Source organism: Arvicanthis niloticus, chromosome 1 (genome assembly GCF_011762505.2).
Source record: "Arvicanthis niloticus isolate mArvNil1 chromosome 1, mArvNil1.pat.X, whole genome shotgun sequence".
NCBI lineage: Eukaryota > Metazoa > Chordata > Mammalia > Rodentia > Muridae > Arvicanthis > Arvicanthis niloticus.
Window position 1 is genome coordinate 51,026,241 of NC_047658.1, and position 21,928 is coordinate 51,048,168.

The 21,928-nt window shown below is 44.6% G+C and overlaps 1 protein-coding gene across 5 annotated transcripts in view; it reads left to right on the forward strand.

The window, feature by feature from the left end:
• The window catches only part of Fanci (FA complementation group I), a 59,373-nt gene that overhangs the window by 32,794 nt on the left and 4,651 nt on the right, over nucleotides 1-21,928 (forward strand). For 2 of the 5 annotated variants that reach the window (XM_034502512.2, XM_076936248.1), the window contains 17 exons: nucleotides 137-251; nucleotides 1,236-1,358; nucleotides 4,734-4,802; nucleotides 6,450-6,551; nucleotides 7,588-7,761; nucleotides 7,835-7,956; nucleotides 8,521-8,685; nucleotides 9,613-9,792; nucleotides 14,054-14,220; nucleotides 15,682-15,761; nucleotides 16,702-16,818; nucleotides 20,051-20,102; nucleotides 20,245-20,372; nucleotides 20,455-20,523; nucleotides 20,697-20,805; nucleotides 20,966-21,153; nucleotides 21,836-21,889. In XM_034502512.2, the coding sequence (XP_034358403.1) occupies nucleotides 137-251; nucleotides 1,236-1,358; nucleotides 4,734-4,802; nucleotides 6,450-6,551; nucleotides 7,588-7,761; nucleotides 7,835-7,956; nucleotides 8,521-8,685; nucleotides 9,613-9,792; nucleotides 14,054-14,220; nucleotides 15,682-15,761; nucleotides 16,702-16,818; nucleotides 20,051-20,102; nucleotides 20,245-20,372; nucleotides 20,455-20,523; nucleotides 20,697-20,805; nucleotides 20,966-21,153; nucleotides 21,836-21,889 (2,014 nt within the window). Of the gene's footprint in view, nucleotides 1-136; nucleotides 252-1,235; nucleotides 1,359-4,733; nucleotides 4,803-6,449; nucleotides 6,552-7,587; nucleotides 7,762-7,834; nucleotides 7,957-8,520; nucleotides 8,686-9,612; nucleotides 9,793-14,053; nucleotides 14,221-15,681; nucleotides 15,762-16,701; nucleotides 16,819-20,050; nucleotides 20,103-20,244; nucleotides 20,373-20,454; nucleotides 20,524-20,696; nucleotides 20,806-20,965; nucleotides 21,326-21,835; nucleotides 21,890-21,928 lie in introns of all 5 variants that reach the window. The other 3 variants (XM_076936239.1, XM_076936258.1, XR_013111180.1) reach the window with 2 other exon arrangements.

A 21,928-nucleotide genomic window follows, 5' to 3' on the forward strand; every position in this document is an offset into this window, starting at 1 on the left:
ATTCAGTTAGGCTTGGCTTGTGCTTGATTGCCCATACATGGTCTTCATATTCCTTCTGTGCAAGGTTAGCTGGTTTTGTTTTGTTCTGCGTTGCATATTCTTGTGGTGCTAACTTCTCTGTGTATTCCTGAGCTAGTCAGCTGGATGCCCGGAAAGCTGCAGTTGCTGGGTTTTTGCTGCTCTTAAAGAACTTTAAAGTCCTAGGCAGCCTGCCGTCCTCACAGTGCACGCAGTCTATTGGTGTCACGCAGGTAAGGGAGCACATAGTGACTGTCACTGAATATTCTTGACCAGTAACATGGAAGTCACCTTTTTTATTCCTTCTCCCAAAGCTCAGGCTGGCCTCAAGCTTACAGTAATCCTCATGCCTCTGGCTCTTGGGTGCGGAATTGCAAGTGTGAGGGCTGTCTTCATCCCAGGCTTAACAGTAGTGGGTTTGCTCTGCCTTTGATTACTGTCTAATGTGGTAGACAGTAGCTTTCTAATGTGGTAGACAGTAGCTGCTGAACTAGACACTTGACTGACATGTGACTAGTCCAAATTGAGTTGTGCTGTATATATAAAATTCATGTCTATTTTCAAGATTTAGAGTGAAATAAAAACATTTTCAGTCATTTTATATTGAATTACATATATGTTGATGTGTTAGGTATGTTGGATTAAATAAAATATTAACTTGCCCACTTTATTGTGCTTTTTAGCTATTTATATATTACAAAATTATGCATTATGTAATTTGTACATATAATTATACATTAGCTATGTATTTATTATGTATTATGTATAGCTATGTAAATTTACTTTGAAGATTTTATATATATGTGAGAGTGTTTCTTCTAACCTGCTTGTGTGTACACAACTCAACAAGGCTATTCTCCTCTAAAGCTCTTTGGTGTTTGTAGATATAAAGAGCTTGGCTTTTTTTTTTTTAATGGAAGTCTTAGATTTTTAATAAAATCATAAATATCATAACTCCTGAATTGTCTTGGGAAGGGGTAGTAAGTTGCCTTCCTGAGAAGCTGGCATTGTTCAAGTAAACCTTAAGGAGTCTTGTTGGAATGGTTTAATCCTAGCCTGTTTCAAACCAGACCGTGATGATGGCGGTCAAATCGGCATCTGCCCCATGCTTTTAGCTCAAGGAAAGCCAGGCCTAGTGGGTTTCCCTATGAGGAGCACAACCTCCTTAACAGAAACTGCCTGAGAAGGCTGGACGTAAGCGCCACCCTCCCTTCCAGGTGCACGTGGATGTTCACAGCCGTTACAGCGCTGTCGCCAACGAGACTTTCTGCCTGGAGATCATAGACAGCTTGAAAAGATGCTTAGGGCAGCAGGCTGACATCCGGCTCATGCTTTATGAGGTAAGTAAGGAAAGTGGAAGAGACTGTCGGCCCTCCAGAGAGTAACCCTCCTTACCACAGCTTTGTTCTGGGGCTGGACGTACAGTAGATGTGTCCTGCAGTTAGTCAGTGCATAGTAACAGCGAGTCCAGAAGTTAAGTTGTGAAATCATAAATATTTGCTATATCGTAAACATTTTATTTTAACTTGAAATATTTAGATAATACTGCTAATTTACCAGTCTGAATTTAACACTAAATTTGTTATTTGTGAGTTCTGTCTCTCATACACAACATACCCTTACTTTATTGCCTCATTTCAAATTTTTGTGTACCTAAACTAGCATAAAAACTCCCAAGAGCTGGTAGGGTGGACATGCCTTCAGCCCAGCACTGGTGAGGCGGAGCATCTTAGTTCCTTTTCTACTGCATGCTAACACCATGACTGAGGCAGCTTCCTGGAAGAAGTGTTTACTTGGGGCTTACAGCTCTAGAGGGACAAGCGTTTATCCCATCATGGCGGGGAGCATCATGGGAGGGAGCACAGCGGCAGTGAGGCAGCAGGCATCCCTGGCACTGGAGCAGCAGCTGACCCTCACATCATGAGCCACAAGAAGGGGGCAGAGAGCACTTTGAGGATAGTGGAGGCTGTTGAAGCCTTTAAGCCCACCTCTGGATACACATTCTCATCCCTCCCATCAGTTCTTCCAATGGGGGAACCACATATTCAAACGTGAGCCCATGGGAGTCATTCTCATTCCAACCCACACAGAGGCAGGTAGATCTGTGGGTCCTGCCAGGGGACCCACAAAAAGAAAAAAAAAGAAAGTAAGAAAGAAAGAAATGTTTAAGGTGCTTGAGTATAGAAACCACCAAGAAGGTTCAGGGTTCAGCTTTACCCTTCACAGTGAGTGGTCTCATTTGTCAGAGTTGCCTTCCTTAAATCTCTAATACGCTTAGCTTAGTAAGAAGACAGCTCTTCCTTCCTCCTCCTTCCTTCCCTCCTTCCTCCTTTTGTACTTGTTTTTTTAAGAGACTGTTGGATTCAGTCAAATGACAGAATAGTTAGCAAACAGCAGAAAACAAATACACAGCTCGGCCAGTACAAACAGTACCCAGTGATCGTGGAAGAAACACTGCTGTTTCTAGAATGTGCAGTATTCAGGATGTCAGACATTTCCTGGAAGGAATGCAGAGCTGGTCTCCCCAGCAGGGAGGATAGGTCAAAGTTCTTTCAGAGAGCAGCCTTTGTTTTTTTCTTTCTGTCTCCCCCAACAGGAACAACCTGTAGCCCAAGCTGGCCTCAAACTCACTGCAGCTGATGACCTTAGATCCTATATGCTTGCCTCTGCCTCAAGCAGCAGGGCTACCAGGGACCGTTGCCACCCCTGGCACTCATTTGACATCCTAGAACAATGTTTGTTGAGCTGTAGAAGTTGATAGGTGCTGGGAATTGCTTTATGTTAGGAAGGTGGCTGGGCATGGGGAGTGAAAAATAGGGTTCTGGGGCTGACTAGCCAGTCCAGAGGCCCTGAGCGATGCTGTCTCAAACACTGTGCTAGAGAGTGACCAACAAAGGTACCCATTACTGACTTTTGGCCTACATGTGTATGCAGACACACACACATACACACACAAACACACACAAATTTGTTTTGTGGTATTGCCGATTTTACTGTTCATATATACAGATTTATGTAAAGTTTATATACGTTTCTCATCTAACTTTATGTTTTAATCACTTTTTCATTTCACTAAATTTTTTGTGGCAACATGATTTTTAAGGCCAAATGAAATATTTTAGATACATTGTGTAGCAACTTAATTATCTTCGTGTCAAGCCTTTGCAAACACTGACTGTCTCTGTCTCTCATTGTGTCTGTTGCTCTTGATATTAGTCGTAGTCGTAGTCTTAGTCCTAGATATCAGATGAAGCCAAGAAGTACCCCAGTGAGATACTTCTCTAGTCCTAAATTATTATTTTTTTTTTTTTTTGGTTTTTCGAGACAGGGTTTCTCTGTGTAGTCCTGGCTGTCCTGGAACTCACTTTGTAGACCAGCCTGGCCTCGAACTCAGAAATCCGCCTGCCTCTGCCTCCCAAGTGCTGGGATTAAAGGCATGCGCCACCACTGCCCGGCTAGTCCTAAATTTTTTAAGTTTATTTTCATCATTTTAAATTGTGTATGTGTATGTGTTTGTGTATGTGTTTGTGTATGTCTGTGTGTGTGTCTCTCTGTCTGTTGGTTTGTGTATGTGAGGGCGAGTGCCTGTGAAGGCCAAAGGTGTTGGATCCCCTTGGAGGTAGAGTTACAGGCAGTTGTGAGCCTTCGTGTCCATACTGGGAATGGAACTTAGGTCCTATGCAAGAGTAGCAAGTGCTCTTAACCACCGGGCTGTTGACTGGAGGGAGCTAGGCATAACAACGGCATCTACAACCCCAGCCCTGGGAGACCGATGTAGACGGGTTAAAAAGTTCAAGGCAGCCTTGGCTACATTGGCTTTGGCACAAACACACACATGTGTTCACATGCATACACAGACATATTCTTGCTCAGCATTCCTTTATGTTAAATTTTTTTAGAAACTCTCAGCAAACTAGATTCAAGAAGGGACTCCCTCACGTTTAGAAAAGGCAACTATGAAGCTTAAGATGGTGACAGGAGGAATGTTCTCTCTTGTGATGAGGAGTGAAGGTGTTTGTTCTGCGTGCTTCATTCATCCTCATAATTGAGATGCTGTCCCATACAATAGGGCAGGAAAAAGAATTAAAGGCACACAGATTTAAAAGGGAAAACTAAAGTTGTGTCCATTTGCATAGTATTAATCTATTCAAAGTGTTTAGTAAGATAAATATCAATGTGAACTGTGATGAGATTAACAGTGTGAAGGTTTATTATAATTATACATCCTAGCATTGAATAGCCAGAAATTGAAATAAAGTATTTAAAGCAAATTGAAAGGAAACACTTAAACCTCCAAATATTATGAGATGCTAAATAATAAATAAAAGATATGACATGCTTTCAGGTTGATCAATATTGGTGATATTTAAGCCTCAAATCTGCAGATGGAGCACAACCCTAAACAGAAATTCAGAATGCTGTTTTTAATGTGTGTGTGTGGAAAGTAAGAAAATGTAAGGGGCTGGAGAGTTGGCTCAGCAATTAAAGAGCTCTTAGCTCCTCCAGAGGACCTGAGCTTCCCAGCCCTGTTTCAGGTGGCTTAGAACTGCCTGTTATTTCAGCTCCAGGGAATCCAGTGCCCTCTTAAGGCCTCTACATACATGGCACAGCCTCCAGCCTTCATTCCTGCCCCCACACCTCACCCCACCCCCAAGAAATTTAATAAGAACTGAGACCAGGTAAGAAAGAACGAGCTTGTCTCTGCTCTCTCCTAGGGCTTCTACGATGTCCTTCGACGGAACTCTCAGTTGGCTAGTTCAATCATGCAGACTCTCTTCTCGCAGGTAAAATACATTTTTATGGATCATGTAGGGAAATCAGATGAGGTATTAAGATGCTGTGGGACTGTCATGCTCTTTGGGTTGTTTTGTGAGAATTGTCACTTCCCAGGTATCGTACTTCTAACACTAACTCTTTCTTGAACTCTCAGTCTGCTCCTTACGTCAGAAGGACACTTTATAGAACCATTTCAGTTTTATTTTATATATTTATGGTCTTTTGAGAGATGGTCTCATATAGCCAGGCTGCAACTCAGATGCATTTTATAGTAGAAGCTGTCTGGAATTGCTAATTTTTAACTCTGCCTCCCAAGCGCTGAGGTTGCAGGCACACACCACCACTTCAGGTTTGCTGTTTTCAGTTTTAAAGAAAAAATTTTGTTTGGTTGGTTCTTTTGAGGTAGGATCTCTACATATCCCTGGGTATCCTGGGACTCAGTATGTAAACCAGGCTGGCCTTGAACTCAGAGACATCCTTGTGTCTCTGCCTCCCAATTGCTGGAATTAAAGGTATGTGCCACCAGACCCAACTCAAAAAATACTTTAAATTAATGAAATACTTCAAAGGGCCATCAAGATGAGATGAATTCAGATGGAGACATCTGATATAAATAAATATCAGTATTCATTCATTAAGCATTATCAGAATCTTTGTTTCAAACCAGCTATATAACGCTTATTCTCCACTAGGAGGGCTAAGCTAGGCCCCCAGTCTATCATTTTCCTGCAAAGAGATGTGAACTGATGCAGCCTCATCCTCCATTGCTTTGTGGTGATTCTGAAAAGAATCTGTTTGAAACTAAGTTCTTAGATATTTAGAAATTATTGGAAGGTCTTTGCTACCTGGAATACTTTTCACTGGATCTTGGCATGATCCTCTGTAGAATTTGCACTCCAATAGCTAAATTATATCTTTCACTCATCTTCACACTTTTAACAAGAATTAAAAGCCATGTTTGAAGGCATAGGACAGTGCTTTCTAAGTTCTTCAGACTCTAGAAGTGAAGAGGACAGAGGTAAATAATTCCCAGCTTGGCTCTGTTGTGTGCCAAGTCATGTTTGAAGTTCTTTTTTATGCATGTTGCGATAGTTAATCCTCAGATAGCTTTAATTTACCAGTAGACTCATTTTTCAAGAGAGGACCCAAGATTTGGAGAACTGTCAGAATCAGTAGTAAGTGATAGTACTGTTTTAGACTCAGGCAGTCTGACTCAGAAGTCTAGACTCTTTTTAAGAATCTTTTATTCGTTGACAGCTTCATACGTGTATATAGTATATCTTGATCACATCCTCATGTACCCCCTGCTCCCCCAGCACCCCACAACACATTCCCTGCCCACCTTCATGTCTTCTCCTTTTTTCTTGTTGTAACCCACTGAGACCAGTACGACCTGCAGCCAGTATTCTTCATCTTACTTCCCGAGAATGCTGACTGCCTTTGCAGGCGTAGGGGCTGATATGAATGGAGCAAAAGTAAAGTAAGAAAGTTACCTTGATCAGTGCTATGACTGGATGCAGGCAGGCCAAACAATAATTTGTTACATGATTCTTCGGGCGGTTGGGAAACGTGTCTTAGGAAGGCTAAGGTGCCGTTAGCTTCAACGGTTAAAAACTCAAGGATTCATGAGTCATGATTTTTCTGTCCATACACAGTTAAAACAGTTCTATGAGCCAGAGCCCGATCTGCTACCTCCTCTGAAACTAGGAGCTTGTGTTCTGACCCAAGGAAGTCAGATCTTTCTACAAGAGCCGCTGGTAAGACTTGTCGGCCCCTGCAGCCACCGCCTGCTTGTCAGCGGTAAGGTTGATCTACAGCTGGTCCGTTCTCCGTAAAGTTTTTCCAGTTCTTTCTAGTTTTTCCTTTTCCATGTCAGTTATTTGTGACCCATCATAGATTGATTTATTGTATTTTATGTGTATGAGTATTTGCCTGCGTGGATATGTGTGTGTTATACATGTGCCTGGTGCCTAGAGGCATTAGATCCCTGGGAACTGGAGCTGTGAACCGCAGCATGGTTCCAGCTGAAACTGGAGCTCAGATCCTCTACAGGAGCAGTAAGTGCCACTGCTGTGCCATCTCTCCAGCCCTACTTTGGATCTCTTGGTCAATTAGTACTTTACTAATTCTGACAACCACCTCTTCCTAAGAGAGTCATATCTGTCACTTACAGTCCCTTGGTTATGCACCATTGGAAGTAGAGATGCATGGGGGAGTGAACGGATCTGCTTCCCCAGTCTGCAGCGAGTGCATGGCTTCAATTGAGTTTCTCTGTGCACTCTGAGGAACTCGGGAGAAACTGGGATGACCGTCTCTGTCCTTACCTAGCTTCAGAAAGGTGGGAAGGGATGGCAAAAAATAAACCACCCACAAGTGACTTAGAACTCAGGTTGAGGAATGGGAAGAGCTGAGTCTTCATTAGTGTAGCTTCAGTGCCATGAAATATTCCAAGCGTCCTTTTAAGATGCTGTGTTGGTGTCCCAAAGATTCCCTCAGCATACACCCTTATCTTTAGAATAGCTTTCAGGGCTTGGGAACTAGAGATCCTTTAACTTTATAATGGGGCTTTAACAGTGTTGATATCACACCAGGAAGACACATGTGGAGTTTCATTCTGAAGTGTGAGCTCCTTATGGGGTCAGTGCAGGGGAGGGGGAAGGGTGCAGGAAATGACTCTTAGTTTCATGCCTCTCCAGCTTTGTTAATTCAGATGGACCTGCTGAGTGTGGCCCAGCACATAACATGAGCTTCATAACAGCTTGGTAGGCTGCCATGGTTTATTTTCTTCTATAGGATCATCTGCTGTCTTGCATTCAGCATTGCTTGGCCTGGTATAAGAGCAGAGTAGTCCCCCTGCAACAAGGAGAGGGAGAGGAGGAGGAGGAGGAGTTGTACCATGAGCTGGATGACATGTTGGAGTCCATTACTGTCAGAATGATCAAGAGTGAGCTAGAAGACTTTGAACTGGTAATCGCCAAGTCCTTGGACGTAGGGACCGATGGAGGCTTTGGTACTATGGTAATTTGTATTTGTCTTTTAGGATAAATCAGCAGATTTCTCTCAGAGCACTAATGTCGGCATCAAGAATAATATCTGTGTGTGTCTCATAATGGGAGTGTGTGAAGTTCTAATGGAATATAATTTCTCCATAAGTAACTTCAGGTAAGGTTACTGTGACACTTCATAGAGTTTGTTCCAGCCTTACGTTAGACACGAAAGGACCAAAGACAAAAATCATATGTCCTTTCCTCTTTCTTTTGGCTTTTTAAGGCAAGGTCTCATTAGGTAGGGTCTATGCTGGCCTCAAACTCACAGAGATCTGCCTGCCTCTGCTTCCCAAGTGCTAGGATTGAAGGCTCATGCTACCATGCCCAGCTAATGGTATTTATTAATAAATCCAAACTGTGTACCTTCCTCCAGGCCTGTGAATTTTGTGTCCCTGCAAGCTTTCATATATCCACAGTTTGCAGATTCTGCGTTCATGTACTGCTGACTGCAAACATTTCATTAATGGGGCTTCCATGGTCCTTGACTGGGAATAAGAGGAAAAAAGAGAATGCTCTCAGAGATTGCTGTGGCCTGGGAGTACTGTGCTAATGAGGGTCCACCAGTACCTCTCAGTGCTGTGTCTAGCACAGAACACCTGAGGGCGCATTGCAATCGTCTTATTGTCTGAAACCAAAGCGCCTGACACTGACACTTGCCTCTGTCTCTTCCTGTATGCAGCAAGAGTAAGTTTGAGGAGATCCTGAGCCTCTTCACGTGTTACAAGAAGTTCTCTGACATCCTCAGTGAAAAAGCTGGTAAAGGCAAAGCTAAGATGGCCAGTAAGGCCAGCGATAGTCTTCTGTCCATGAAGTTTGTGTCTGATCTCCTCACTGCTCTCTTCAGGTAAGACCCTGCCTGCGTCAGGCCTGCACTTCAGTAAGGAGAGTGTGCACCCTGTCTTCCATGTCCCCTGGTTTGAATCCACAGTTCTTGTTGTATCAATGTACAATAGGAAATATGTTAGGAGCTTTTAATTTCCTAACCATCAGAGTTGCATAACCCAAGGTGGGCATTCTACAGAGGGAGGGTGTCCCTCAAAATTGTTGTTGATCTTTAGGACAGTGTAGCCCTGGCTATCCTACAACTCTTTGTAGACCAGGCTGGCCTCAAACTCACAGAAATTCACCTGCCTCTGCCTCCTGAGTGCTGGGATTAATGGCGTGTACCACCAAGTCTGACTGTACTTCAAAATTATTAAAGCAAATGAGGAGACTTGGAGCAATGAACAAAAAGGATTAATTTAGTGGTGTTGTAGGAACATCTGGAATAGTTTGTACACAAAGGCTCTAAAGGGGAAAAAAGGAGAAAACTGAACTAAATAACAAAGGGACAGTCTACACTCTAAAAGACCAGTGCTTTGATTTCACTGAAGTGTGAGGACTAATGGGGGAGGGCAGGAACTGAGGCAACAGCAAGCAGAATGAGTTAGAGCAGCCCTGAATGACTCGGGCTTATGCTGTCTAGAGTCTTCCCTTGGAAGCTTGCTGAGAGCTGCTCTTCTGAAGTCTCTAAAAAGCCTAATTCCAGACCCGAGCAGCAGTAGGGGGATGATCTTCCCTCCTTGTATGTGGGATTGAACACAAGCCTGAGGGTGTCAGGCAGGCACTCGCCACTGAGCTGTATCCCCAGACCTTTGTTCTTTGGGCAGGAGCATGTCCCGTTGCCCAGTCCGCCTTGAACACAGTCCTTCTGTTTCAACCGCCCATTGCTGGGTTACCGACCACACCACCAGGCTCAGCTCCTTCATTTTTTTCTTTACTCTCTTTGTAGAGACAGCATCCAGAGTCATGAAGAGAGTCTGTCCATTCTGCGGTCTAGCAGCGAGTTTATGCACTATGCAGTGAATGTCGCTCTGCAGAAGGTGCAGCAGCTAATGCGAACCGGGCACGTGAGTGGTCCTGATGGCCAGAACCCAGACAAGATCTTTCAGAACCTCTGTGACATAACTCGGTAAGCCACCCTCATCTTCAAACAGGTTGCTGGCATGTGTGTGTGAGTTCTCTGAGAAGCTGCAGACAGGACCATTAGGCATGTGTTGGGAGTGAAGTGTGGTTTCTCACAGTGAGTCTTCTTGTTTGTTTTGTGTGGATTCTTCATTCCCAGGAAGGAAGAGGATATTGTTACACCATGACTGAACTGTGCATAAAGTAAGCATGTTGAGCCTACATGTACATGCACCTGACAGCAGGTTAAAAATACAAATTAAAAGCAAATAAATATAATAAATAAATGGCCTAGGGCAATGACTCAGCAGTTAAGATTGTATACTGTTCTTGAGGAGGACCGTGGTTCAGTTCCTCGCACCTTTACCAGGTGTTTCACAGTCCCCCCTAACTCCAGATCTAGAGGGATCCAGTGGCCTTCTCTGGACCCAGCAGATGTCTACACTCACATTCATGTATCCACACATAGACATACACATAATTTAAAAGGAAGTAGCATCTTTCTTAAAAAGCAATAAAACTGAAAGAAATAGACAAAAAGACATAATAAGGTAAAGACCTGCACGGTGTTATCATCCCTCGTGACTGAGTTGACATCTGTTGACCACTCAGTGCCAGCTTCCAAGTACATTCTTTTCATGTGCATATAGTTCTTTGATCGGAGTATACCACAGGGCCTGGAAGATGGCTCCGGAGTCAAGAACTTAACACTGCTATTGTGTGACACAATTTCTGGGGAGGTGTAAACAAAAGTCTTTTCATCCCAGATAGGAATCTGATGCCAGACCAAAATAAGAAGACCACCAAAATTCAGTTTAGTGAACCAATGATTTTTATTGGAGTTACTTACAGGAACAGAAATGACTCAAAGACGGTTGCATCATCAAAGCCCACCCCAGCATGGATGACAGTCCACAAATGCTTGAAACCTGGATTGTATTGCACAGCCTATAGGCAGTTCAGACAGAGTGACCTTTCCAGGTAGCTCAGCTGGTCTGTTCCAGGCAGCTTGACTTGTGTGAGCCTCTTAGGCAACTCAACTGGTCTGAGAGTGCCTCTCAGTAGTCTTTACTGCCTGTTTCTTCTTGAAGAGGGAGGGGCCTAGTGAATTAGTTAGGTTCAAGGGTTTCCTTTGGGTATTTACTTCCTGAGCTTTAGGAGATTGCCTGATGCAGTATTTGACTTTCCCTTAGCTCATCCTGCTGTTTCCCCATCATCCTCACATCGATTGTCTCTCCTCCCCTTTAACATCCTGTGTATTGAGGAGCTTCCCCCAAAACGGCAGGTTCCAATCTCAGAGGAACTGCTGCAAGGGGACCATCCAAATTTGGTTCCCTTCAGCTCTCAAGTTATTTTTTTAAAGGATAATAATTTAAACAATAATAATAATAACAAGAGGGACCAGTATCAGCATAAGACACCCAAGATCAAGTTCTCAGCACAAAGGAGATTTATTTGTCCCAGAGGGATAAAGGACAGGGAGCAAGAGATAAAGACAGGAGATAGAGGATGAGGAAGAAGGGGAAGGGAACAGGGAGAAGGAGGAGGTATATTTTTCCCAAAGGACACAGGACTGCCTCTGGATAGGGAGGAGACAGACATAGCCCATTAAAAAAAAAAAAAAAAAAAAACGACAATTTATATATGTAAAAAGGGAAACCCTATGTTAGGATAAGGTGTTTAATTTTGATTGTACATGTTAATTGAGTAAACCATAGGGGGCCTTTGATTGCTGGACTTTAATACTTGATAGCAGGAACTTGGTGGTCAGCCTCAGGAGAAAAAAGTAGCAAAATAAAAGAATAGACCTTGGTGGCTAGTTTTAGGAATGGAATCTAACAGTTTTTAGCAAGGCGGAAGGAATTGGGGAGAAGGGCAAGGCCTGCCAGAGCCATGTTTGCCATGCTCAGGCTGGCCAGGGTCCCTTCAGTAACAATAATAATCACTAATAATTTATACAATTAAAAAGTTTAGGTGGTGCAGTGCGTAAAGTCACTTGTCACCAAACCTGATGATCTAAGTTTGATCCTTGGAACCAAAGTCCTTGTGTGACCTCTGATATATGCACCCAAGTCATATACATACACATACATACATACATACATACACACACACAAAATGAATGTTTTAAGTTTAGAATTATATGTAGTGGCTCATACTTGTAATCCTGGCACTCAGAAGGCTCAAGTACAATTGCCAAGAATCCAAGGCCAGCCTGTACTGTATAGTGGATTTCAAGGTAGCCTAAACTATTGTGTGAAGTCATAGCTCAAAAAAAAAAAAAAAAAAAAAAGAATGGGCTAGAGAGATGGTTCACTTGCTGCCTTTGCAGAGGACTTAAATTCAGTTACCCCCATCCACATGGTGGCTCACAACCATCCGCAGTTCTAGGAGGATCTGACTCCTCCTGGCCTGCACAGGCACCAGGCATAGATGGTACTCATACATACATTCAGGCCAAATGCATATATGTGTGTGTGTGTGTGTGTGTGTGTTTGTGTTCCAAGGAGATATATATATATATATATATATATATATATATATATATATATATATATTTATATTTATATTTATATTTATATTTATATTTATATTTAAAACAAATCTTTTTAAAGGGGTGTAGGAGGAGCTCAGCAGTCTAAAGGCATATGCTGTTCTTGCAGAGAACCCAAGTTCAGATCCCAGTATCCACATTAAGCAGCTGTTCCCAGTTTACTCAAAGAGAAGAAAACAAATGGTTACAATGTTAACAATATCAAACTGTATGAGAGAAAAAAATCCACTGAAATCCACTGACACCCACTCACTCATGTCACCACAGACCAGCAAGGGGCGAAACTAATATAGGATGTACTACAGAGTTAAAATTTATTTAGGGCAAATATAAAATAGTAAGTGATTGAGGGAAAAGGCAGAGGAGAGGGGAATAGAGAAGGAAAGTTAAATAAGTGGACGGACGAGAGGTGAGAAGACAGGGGGAAAGCAAGGAGTCATGGAAAAGGCAGGGGTGAATAATAAAAACCATGAATAATAAAAATGATTTCTCAGTAATCCAAAAATAAGATGAGGTGAGCCTAAGAAAGGGAATAAATACATAAAAGAGTGGGCTTTGGTTTGTCTGTTTTAAAGGCACACACACAAAAGGGAGGGAGACACCTAGTCAAAGGGAAAGGATCAGGAAAAGAAAAAAAAATTACCCAAGAGTGAAGAAAATGTATAAAGAATAGTAACTGCATGAAGGAAGAAGAAGAGTAAAGAGATGGGCCAGGAAGATGGCAGCCATCATGAGCCCTGGCTCCTGCACAGGGCTGGGGTGTGGTTCCAGCAACTGCCTCTTGACTCCAATTCCAGGGGACACAGTGCCCTTTCTGTCCTTCTTGGCATTCAACTAGTGCACTAGTATATTCTCCCTATGCACACCTATTGCATGGTTTTGTTTTTTTTTAATTTTAAAGAAAGGTGTGAATGAACAGACTGTTATGTCCCTACAATAGATTGTAAACTACTTATCTGTAGAAACAGAGTAGGGGCTGAGGATGTAGCTCAGTTAAGAAAGCTTGTAGAGCAGCGTGAGGCCCTGGGTTTAATGTCCAGCAGCATGTAAAGCCAGGTGTGTTGGCACAAGCCTGTAATCCCAGCAATCAGGGGGTCAGAGGTTCAAACTTATTCTCAGCTGCACAGCAAGCCTAAGACAAGCCCGGCTGGGGCTGGGGCTGGGGCTGGGGCTGGGGCTGGGGCTGGGGCTGGGGCTGGGGCTGGGGCTGGGGCTGGGGCTGGGGCTGGGGCTGGGGCTGGGGCTGGGGCTGGGGCTGGGGCTGGGGCTGGGGCTGGGGCTGGGGCAGCTCTTCCAGACCATCTGGTTCTATGCCCAGCACCCACACAGTGGCTCAAGACCGACTGTAACTCAGTCCTGGGGATTTGTCACCGTCTTCTGCAGGCATCTGTGCACACACATGGTCCACAGACATGCAAGCTAGCAAAGCACTCATACACACAAAATGTAAAAAGGGAAAAAAAGTTATAAAGAGACAGGCCTAGGTAACGATCCCGCTTAACATTAAACAAAGGGACACCATCTACTGACGTTTGCAGCAAGAGATAAATCTGACAGATGTGCTGGACCGTGGAGCTCCAGCCTTATACGTGCAATTACATACAGTGAGTTATAAAGCACATACGTGGGAACAGAAATGAGACCAATAATTCTTGTAAATCAAGGGAGGAGAGTTGACTATCGAGGATGACCAAACAACTTTCCCACACTCTAGGGTCTTGCTGTGGAGATACACATCAATTCCTACATCCGTGGAAGAGTCAGGGAAGAGAGAGAAGGGAAAGAGCATCTCGCTGCTGTGCTTGGAGGGTTTGCAGAAGACGTTCAGCGCTGTGCAGCAGTTCTATCAGCCCAAGGTTCAGCAGTTCTTCCGGTCTCTGGGTAGGCATCACAGTGTCACAGATGGCTGGCTCTGGGTTTCTCTGTAGCCAGAGCCCTTGAATGTATTTGTTCACCTAGCAGAGGAGCCCTGAGAGGAGCCCTCATGCTGCTGAAGGACATCTTGTGAGTTCCAGAGGGGCGCCTACTGCATTGCATTTAAGCACAGATAGTGACTGGAGGAAGATCACAGCATTAAGAACCCGACACTCGCCGGGCGGTGGTGGCGCTCGCCTTTAATCCCAGCACTTGGGAGGCAGAGGCAGGCGGATTTCTGAGTTCGAGGCCAGCCTGGTCTACAGAGTGAGTGCCAGGACAGCCAGGGCTACACAGAGAAACCCTGTCTCAAAAAAAAAAAAAAAAAAAAGAACCCGACAATCAAAGCCAGATAAGGTGGCACACACACCTTCAGCCCAGCTCTTGGGAGTCAGGCAGGCAGATCTCTGTGAGTGTGAGGCCAGCCTGGTCTACAGAGTGAGTTCTAGGATAGCCAGGACTACATAACAAGGAGACCCTATCTCAATCTCTGCTCACGCCTCAAGAAAAGAAAGTATAATTTAGAAACACATGGCTTTCTAAAATTTTAGCTATCCCCAGATATGGTGCCTTAGACCTGTAATTCCCATACTTGGGAAACTGAGTCAGGATTACAAGTTCAAGACCAGACTTGGCACATAGTAAATACCTGGGCTATGAGACCTTGTCTCGATATAATTTTAAGTATTAGTTGAGATGTGGTGGTACATGCACATAAACCTGGCATTCAAGGGGAAAAGCAGGAAGAGTGCCACAAATTTGAGGCCAAACTGGTCTTCATAGCAGTTTCTAAAGTGTTGAAGGCTACAAAGTGAGATCCTACCAAAAAAATTTTTTTTAAATTCAAAACAACATGCCCAGGCCTGAGAGATGGCTCAATAATTAAGAGCACTGGCTGCTTTTCCAGGGGACCTGGACTTGATTCCCAGCACACTTGTGGTGGCTCAGCCATTTGCAGTTCCAGTTCCAAGGGGGATCTGATGTCCTCTACAGTTACATGGGTACTGCATGCATGTGCACAGACATCAGTTACATGGGTACCGCATGCATGTGCACAGACATCAGTTACATGGGTACCGCATGCATGTGCACAGACATCAGTTACATGGGTACCGCATGCATGTGCACAGACATACAAGCAGGCTAAAGACCCATACACATAAATAAAAATAAAGGGAAGAAATATTAAAGTAACAAGAGGGCCAAGACTCCAGCTTGGTGGCAGTGCTTGCCTAGCACCCATAGGCACCTAGGTTCACACTGTAGTGCCAACATGTGTGGTTGTGGGTGTGGGTATGTGTTGGGGCTACACAGGAAGTTCCAGGCTAGTTGGGTTATTTAGTCTGCCCTTATCTCAAAGAAGAGAAAATGGAACAACAAAATAAACCAAGTAAGTTTGAAAGAAGATAAGATTGTTTCCATTTCCAGATGTCATGGGCACAGAAGAAGAAGAAGAAGCAGGTGTCACTGTCACTCAGAGGGCCTCGTTCCAGATCAGGCAGTTTCAGGTGAGAGGCCTTGGGAGGTGGCTGTGTTAAACTCTTTGGATCCTGGGAAAGCGCAGAGAGGAGTCAGACAGGAAGTTCCGGCAGCTTTCAGGGTGAATGGTGGTATGTTTGGAAAGAGCCTACTGAGGATCCAGCAGGCAGAACCTGTGGCCCACAGGATCATTCATTGCTCAAGGAGACATAAGGAGGAAGCCAGTTCTCCTTGGAGGGAGGCCCTTTGGCTTTGAGCATATGGGTATAACTTGTCTAATACAGGGACTAGAAAAGTGAAGCCATTAAGTTTCTCATAAGTAATTGTGAGAGTATTAGTGTGTTCCATTTATAAGATTTCTTTAACAAATAATGGTTAACATTCCTAACATGTCCCAGGACTTGTTGCTGGAGCCCATATAGCAGGAACAGAAAGACAAAACATTCTGTAGGAAGCTCCGTTGTAGTCAGGGAGACTGCCAGACGGATACTCAAAGCAAATTGGTTCCCTTGTCAGGGCATAGGTGTCGGGGGAGCTGAGTTTGGGGCCTGGCTAACCCTGAGGTCATGGCTAACCCTGAGATCACTGGCTAAACTCTGAGATCACTGGCTAACCCTGAGATCACTAAGCTCCAGCTCCAAGATGAGACCCACCAGAAACTGCAGTTTGCTCCTCATGTGTATTGTAGGGAGTGAGATGAGAAGCCACTCTAGTTTTTAATAGAATTCTCTAGCTTATTGTTGAAACAGAAAACTGCTGTTCAATCCAGGAGTTTTTGTTGTTGTTGTTGTTTGGTTTTGGTTTGGGGTTTTGTTTTTTTGTTTTTTTGGGTTTTTTTTTCTGATTTTATCTCCTTGAAATAGCATAGCTCTGAATTTGTTCTGTCCCAGCCATGAGGCTTTCTGGCTAGATGACTCTTCCCTGATACAAACATGTCTACCCATCTGTGTACATTCATTCCTTTCACAGAGATCCTTGTTGAATCTGCTTAGCAGCGAAGAGGAAGATTTTAACAGTAAAGAGGCCCTCCTGCTCATCTCGGTTCTCTCCACCTTGTCCAAGCTGCTGGAGCCCACCTCTCCTCAGGTAACAACAGAGCCTGTTCAGTCCCCTTCTGCATGCCTCAGAAGGCAAGAATTGCTTCATCATGAAAGCATACACCTAGGGCTGGGGATGTAGCTAGTTGGTAGGACCCCAGCTTACCCTGTACCAGGCCCTGTGTTTGATCCCAGCACCACATACATCAATCTGGTGTGTTGGCGCATGCCTGTAGTCCAAAGGATGGCCAGAAGCTTGGGGTTGTTGTTGGCTATATAACAAGCTTGAGGCCAGCATTTTCAAAAATTCAAACAAAAGGATCTATCTAAATAACCGTTTGAAGGAGCTGTAGGGTGTGTCTTTTCCTATGTTGACCTGTCTGGCCTCAACTTCACAGAGATCTGATTGCCTGTGCTTCCTGAGTGCTGGCTACTCACTACTACTACTGTCTGGCCTGGCCTAGATAGTGTTCTGGCAGAGCATACGCAGCCCCATAACGTCAAGAGCATACTGGTTTTATTCATTTGGTCAACTGTAAATGCTGTTTCTATCAGACCAGTCTTGCTTTGCTGCTCTCAGCCTTCTTCCATGTGGTTCTTGATGTTTTTGCCATTTCTGAAATGACAGCTTTAATTGTAAAGGTAGCTGGAGTTGACCAATTGGATGTTGTAGGGGAAAAGTGAAGTTTGAGGAGAAGTTAACACATGATAAGTCAGCAAATGTGAGCACAATCCCAAAGTAGAAATACCCGCAGAGATGGGCTCTGTGTGTATATGTGGGGCGTGTGTACATATTCTTAGATTACTATATGAGCGCTCATGCATAGAAAGAACCAGAGAAGGGCTATTCTGCCAGGTCTGTTCAGTCCAACAGTGGTATCTCCATAGGATGGTGAAGGATACTTGTAGGAGCTAGCACTCCTTCCATAGCTGTTGAAGCCCTAGGAAGGCAAGGCTCCTCATGTGGCCTCCAGGAGCTGCTACTCTCTGAGAGACTGTCACCCGTGGTGGTAGGGTGTTTGAGCATTGGAGGGCAGATCCTAATGTCCTGAGCCCAGGTTAGCCTGGGAGACGTTCCCTTTCCATTCCATCCCAACTACGGTTCACTCACAGTTTCCTCCATTCACACTGCTACTTTTGCTGGAGAGAGACAAGACAGAGACAGAGAGAAAGAGACAGACAGACAGAGAGAGAACTGGGGAAGAAACAGAATTATGTGATTCGAGAGTTTGAAGGGGAAAACAGATGAGTTTTGGAAAGGCTAGCTGAAAACTGTTCCATCTGCTGCTCACACTGCCCTTCCCATTTAACTTCAGAGTATGTCTTTAAGTTTTTGCTTTTGAGAGGGTGTCATGTAGTCTAGTCTGGCTTTGAATTCACTGTGTAGCTAAGGGTAACCTTGCCGCTTAGTTGTTTGTTAGCTTGGGACTAGAGTCATCTGGGAAGAAGGGAACTTAAGTGAGAGCATGCCTCCATCAGGTTCCCTCTGGGCAGGTCTGCGGGGCATTTTCTTGGTGAATGATTGCTGTGTGTGAGCCCCAGCCCACTGTAGGGGTGCTGCCCCGGGCAGGTGGTCCTGGGCTCTGTAAGAAAGCAAGCTGAGCAAAGCCATGGGGAGCAAGCCAGTGAGCAGCGCCCTCCATGGCCTCTGCTTCAATTTCTGCCTTCAAGTTCCTCAGTGATGGACCTTGAACTCTTAGGAGAGAGAGAGAGAGAGAGAGAGAGAGAGAGAGAGAGAGAGAGAGAGAGAGAGAGAGAGAGAGAGAAGGGGAGGGGAGGGGAGGGGAGGGGAGGGGAGGGGAGGGGAGGGGAGGGGAGGGGAGGGGAGGGGAGGGGAGGGGAGGGGAGGGGAGGGGAAGGGAAGAAGGGAAAGGGAAGAGGAGAGAAAGGACTTTCCTCCTCAGGCAGAATGTTTTCTACAGCAGTAGAACCCATCACAGGACAGACAGCCTTAGGTTGCTGACACTCCTGTCTCCCGAGCATGTGAGTCATAAGCCCTCCTCAGCTGATCTCCATCCCTAGCTCCTTCAAACCTGGGTTTGTAGGATTACTGATGTCTACAGTCACTAGTCTTCCCTCCTCATCTCCTCCATGTGTTTTTCTTTTCTTTTTTTCTTTTTTTTCTTCCCTTCTCCCTCTCGCTCCGGTCCAAAGGTTTTATTTGTTTGTTTGTTTGTTCGTTTATTAAATGTAAGTACACTGTAGCTGTCTTCAGACACCCTGTAAGAGGGTATCAGATCTTATTATGGATGGTTGTGAGCCACCATGTGGTTGCTGGGATCTGAACTCATGACCTCCGGAAGAGAAATCAGTGCTCTTAACCACTGAGCCATCTCACCAGCCCCATGTGCTTTTCTTAAATAAGGAAACGCCTAATTTTGTCAGGCTCTTCCAAGAGTTTCCTGTGGAAGCAAATACAAATAAAGATTCTTGCCCCAGCCCCGCCCACCCGGCACTCTCACCACAAGAGTGCTTCTGTGTCCTAGTTAGGTCATTGACACGGGGTTCTGGAGATCTTTAGCATAAGTTCATGAAGACCATCAGTTACTGACTGACTGGCCTTTTAGCTATTGACCGCATAACTGACCTTCTTCCCTCCAACAAACCAAAACTAAATCTTCAGTCGTCCATACCTGTCACTGCATCTCAGTGCCTTTGTGCCTGCAAGCCTGTTTGAGGTTCCTGTTACCCCAAAACCTGTGTGTGTGTGGTGTGTGGTGTGTGGTGTGTGCATGTGTGCATGTGGGTGTGTGAATGTGGGTGTTCTTTACTATGTCATTATGGCCAGGATCTTTTTCCATTCTTCTCTATTAACCAAGGACTTTTAAAATATCTGAAGTATCAGGACATAGGATATGTAGCTCCAGCCCACCATGGTGGCAGCAGAGGAAGCTCAGAGATGAGAACTTGGATCCAGATCTCAGTACATGTAGTCCTTAATGACACAGGCAGTGGGCATTCGGCCATATGCTGCAAGAAGTGCCAATACTTCTCACTGTTTGGACTCATTTTTATGCTATTCTTAAAGAACCAATCAAGTCCAGGCCCAGATTTTGGAAGGTGATTTGCTTAGGCCTAGAAAGGTTTAAGAATCTTTTGTTCTGACAAAACATTTAAACAACAACAACAAAACAGAGTCTGACTTTGTGGCTCTGTCTGGCTTAGAACCTACTATGTAGATCAGGCTAGCCTCCTACTCATAAAGATCTGCCTGTTTCTGCCTCCCAAGTGCCACTATACCCAGTACTTTTTTCTTTAACGATTGAAAATCTTTTGTTTAGTTTGTGCAGATGTTATCCTGGACATCTAAGATTTGCAAGGAATACAGCCGGGGTGAGTTTTCTGAAGGCTTTATATACAGAATTGCTATCATCAATTTGTAGTGGGGATTCCCTTTACACTGTCACTAGCGTGGCCAATCTGCAAAAGCCACTAACATTAAGTGTATCAAACTTTCGTTCCTTCCCACTCCTAGAGGATGCCTCATTTTGCAAGAGTTTGATGAACCTGTTCTTCAGCCTGCATGTCTTATATAAAAGTCCTGTCACCCTGCTTCGAGACTTGTCCCAGGATATCCACGGACAGCTGGGAGACATAGATCAAGTATGATGTGGCATCCCATGTGAGGATTGGGGTCAAGGGAATGGCCTACCAGTCTTAAGTCTTACCTCCCTTTCCTTTCCAGGATGTAGAGATTGAAAAGACAGACCACTTTGCTGTGGTAAATTTGAGAACGGCAGCCCCCACTGTGTGTGTAAGTTTTGAATGTAGTCGATGGAAAATGGCCCTTGCCCTTCCTTCCATCCATTTCCATCTGAGGAGCTGTTACAGTGGCTTCCGTCCTCAGGCCTGTAAGGGCCCTGTGGAAGTGATGCTTATACTGCCCCAGCAATGTGGGCCATTCCACACATTCTTCTCTTTTCACAGTTAATTGTTTTGGGTCAGGCTGAGAAAGTTCTAGAAGAAGTGGACTGGTTAATCACCAAGATCAAGGGCTCGGTGAACCAAGAAACTCTGTCAGATGAAATGACTCCAGGTGGGGATTGTAAGGCCAGCAAACACCCCCCCCCCCCCCCCCCCCCCCAAATCACAGTGGGAACTGTTGTGTAAAGCTGAACCAGCTTTCCTGGGTGGTTTGCTTTCATTCTCTCACTGTTAAAATAAGACTGACGTGCATCAGTTTCATTTCTCTTCAGAAGATGCCTCTTCTCAAGCTGTTCCACCCAATCTTGTCATTGAGAAAGCCATCGTCATGCAACTGGGAACACTGGTTACATTCTTCCATGAGCTAGTGCAGACAGCCCTGCCATCGGGCAGCTGTGTGGATGCTTTATTAAAGGACTTGTCCAAAATATACAGCACCCTAACAGCATTCGTCAAATATGTAAGTCTCTTGGGAGATAATCAGGTCCTACCCACCTTCTGTCCCCACAGGCTAGATGCAGAGTGACTCTGAACGCAGCTCTTGCCACGTTGTCATCATCAGTGTCATTTTCATTTGATCAGTACTTAGTAGTGTTCTCCACAAGCCGGAGGAAAATACTTGTTGGCATTGTGTAAGTGAGCTTTGCTTGGCTCTAACGGAGAATGAAAAACTCTTGTTACACATACCCATTTCAGGTCCTCAGTGAATTCAGAGACTGACAGGAACTAGGTAATGTATGCACATAAAGCTGTAAGCAATCTAGACTAGTACTTGGGCAACACAGGCAGTGTGTGGTCATCTCTGGAATGTGCATCTCCAGTTGCCTGCTGTGGCTGCTAAGCTACTGTGGTGAGCTGGGAGCCTGTCCTCTTTTCTAGCATCTTAAAAGGATAAATGGCACTTGAGGATAGATTTGTCTCCTAGATACAAGGACTCTGTCTGAAGGAGCCTTAAAGCAGTGAGCTGGTCAAGTCAGATGCAAACCTGTTGTTGCCTCTTGTCTGGGAAGCTGGTGTGCTCGGAGGAGAGGGAACAGGAAGCTTTGTGTCTTGGCCTTACTATGAGTGTTCCTTTTCCTCTGTAGTAAGAGCACTGAGATATACTCCATGGCTGATGGATAAACCTAGGAATTTTTTGTTAGTATCTCCAGGTATGCCAGAGCCCCAGAGGAATTCCAAACACTGTGGAAAAGCTGGTGAGTTGAGATCAGCTTCCCTAAGGACGGGGAATGTTT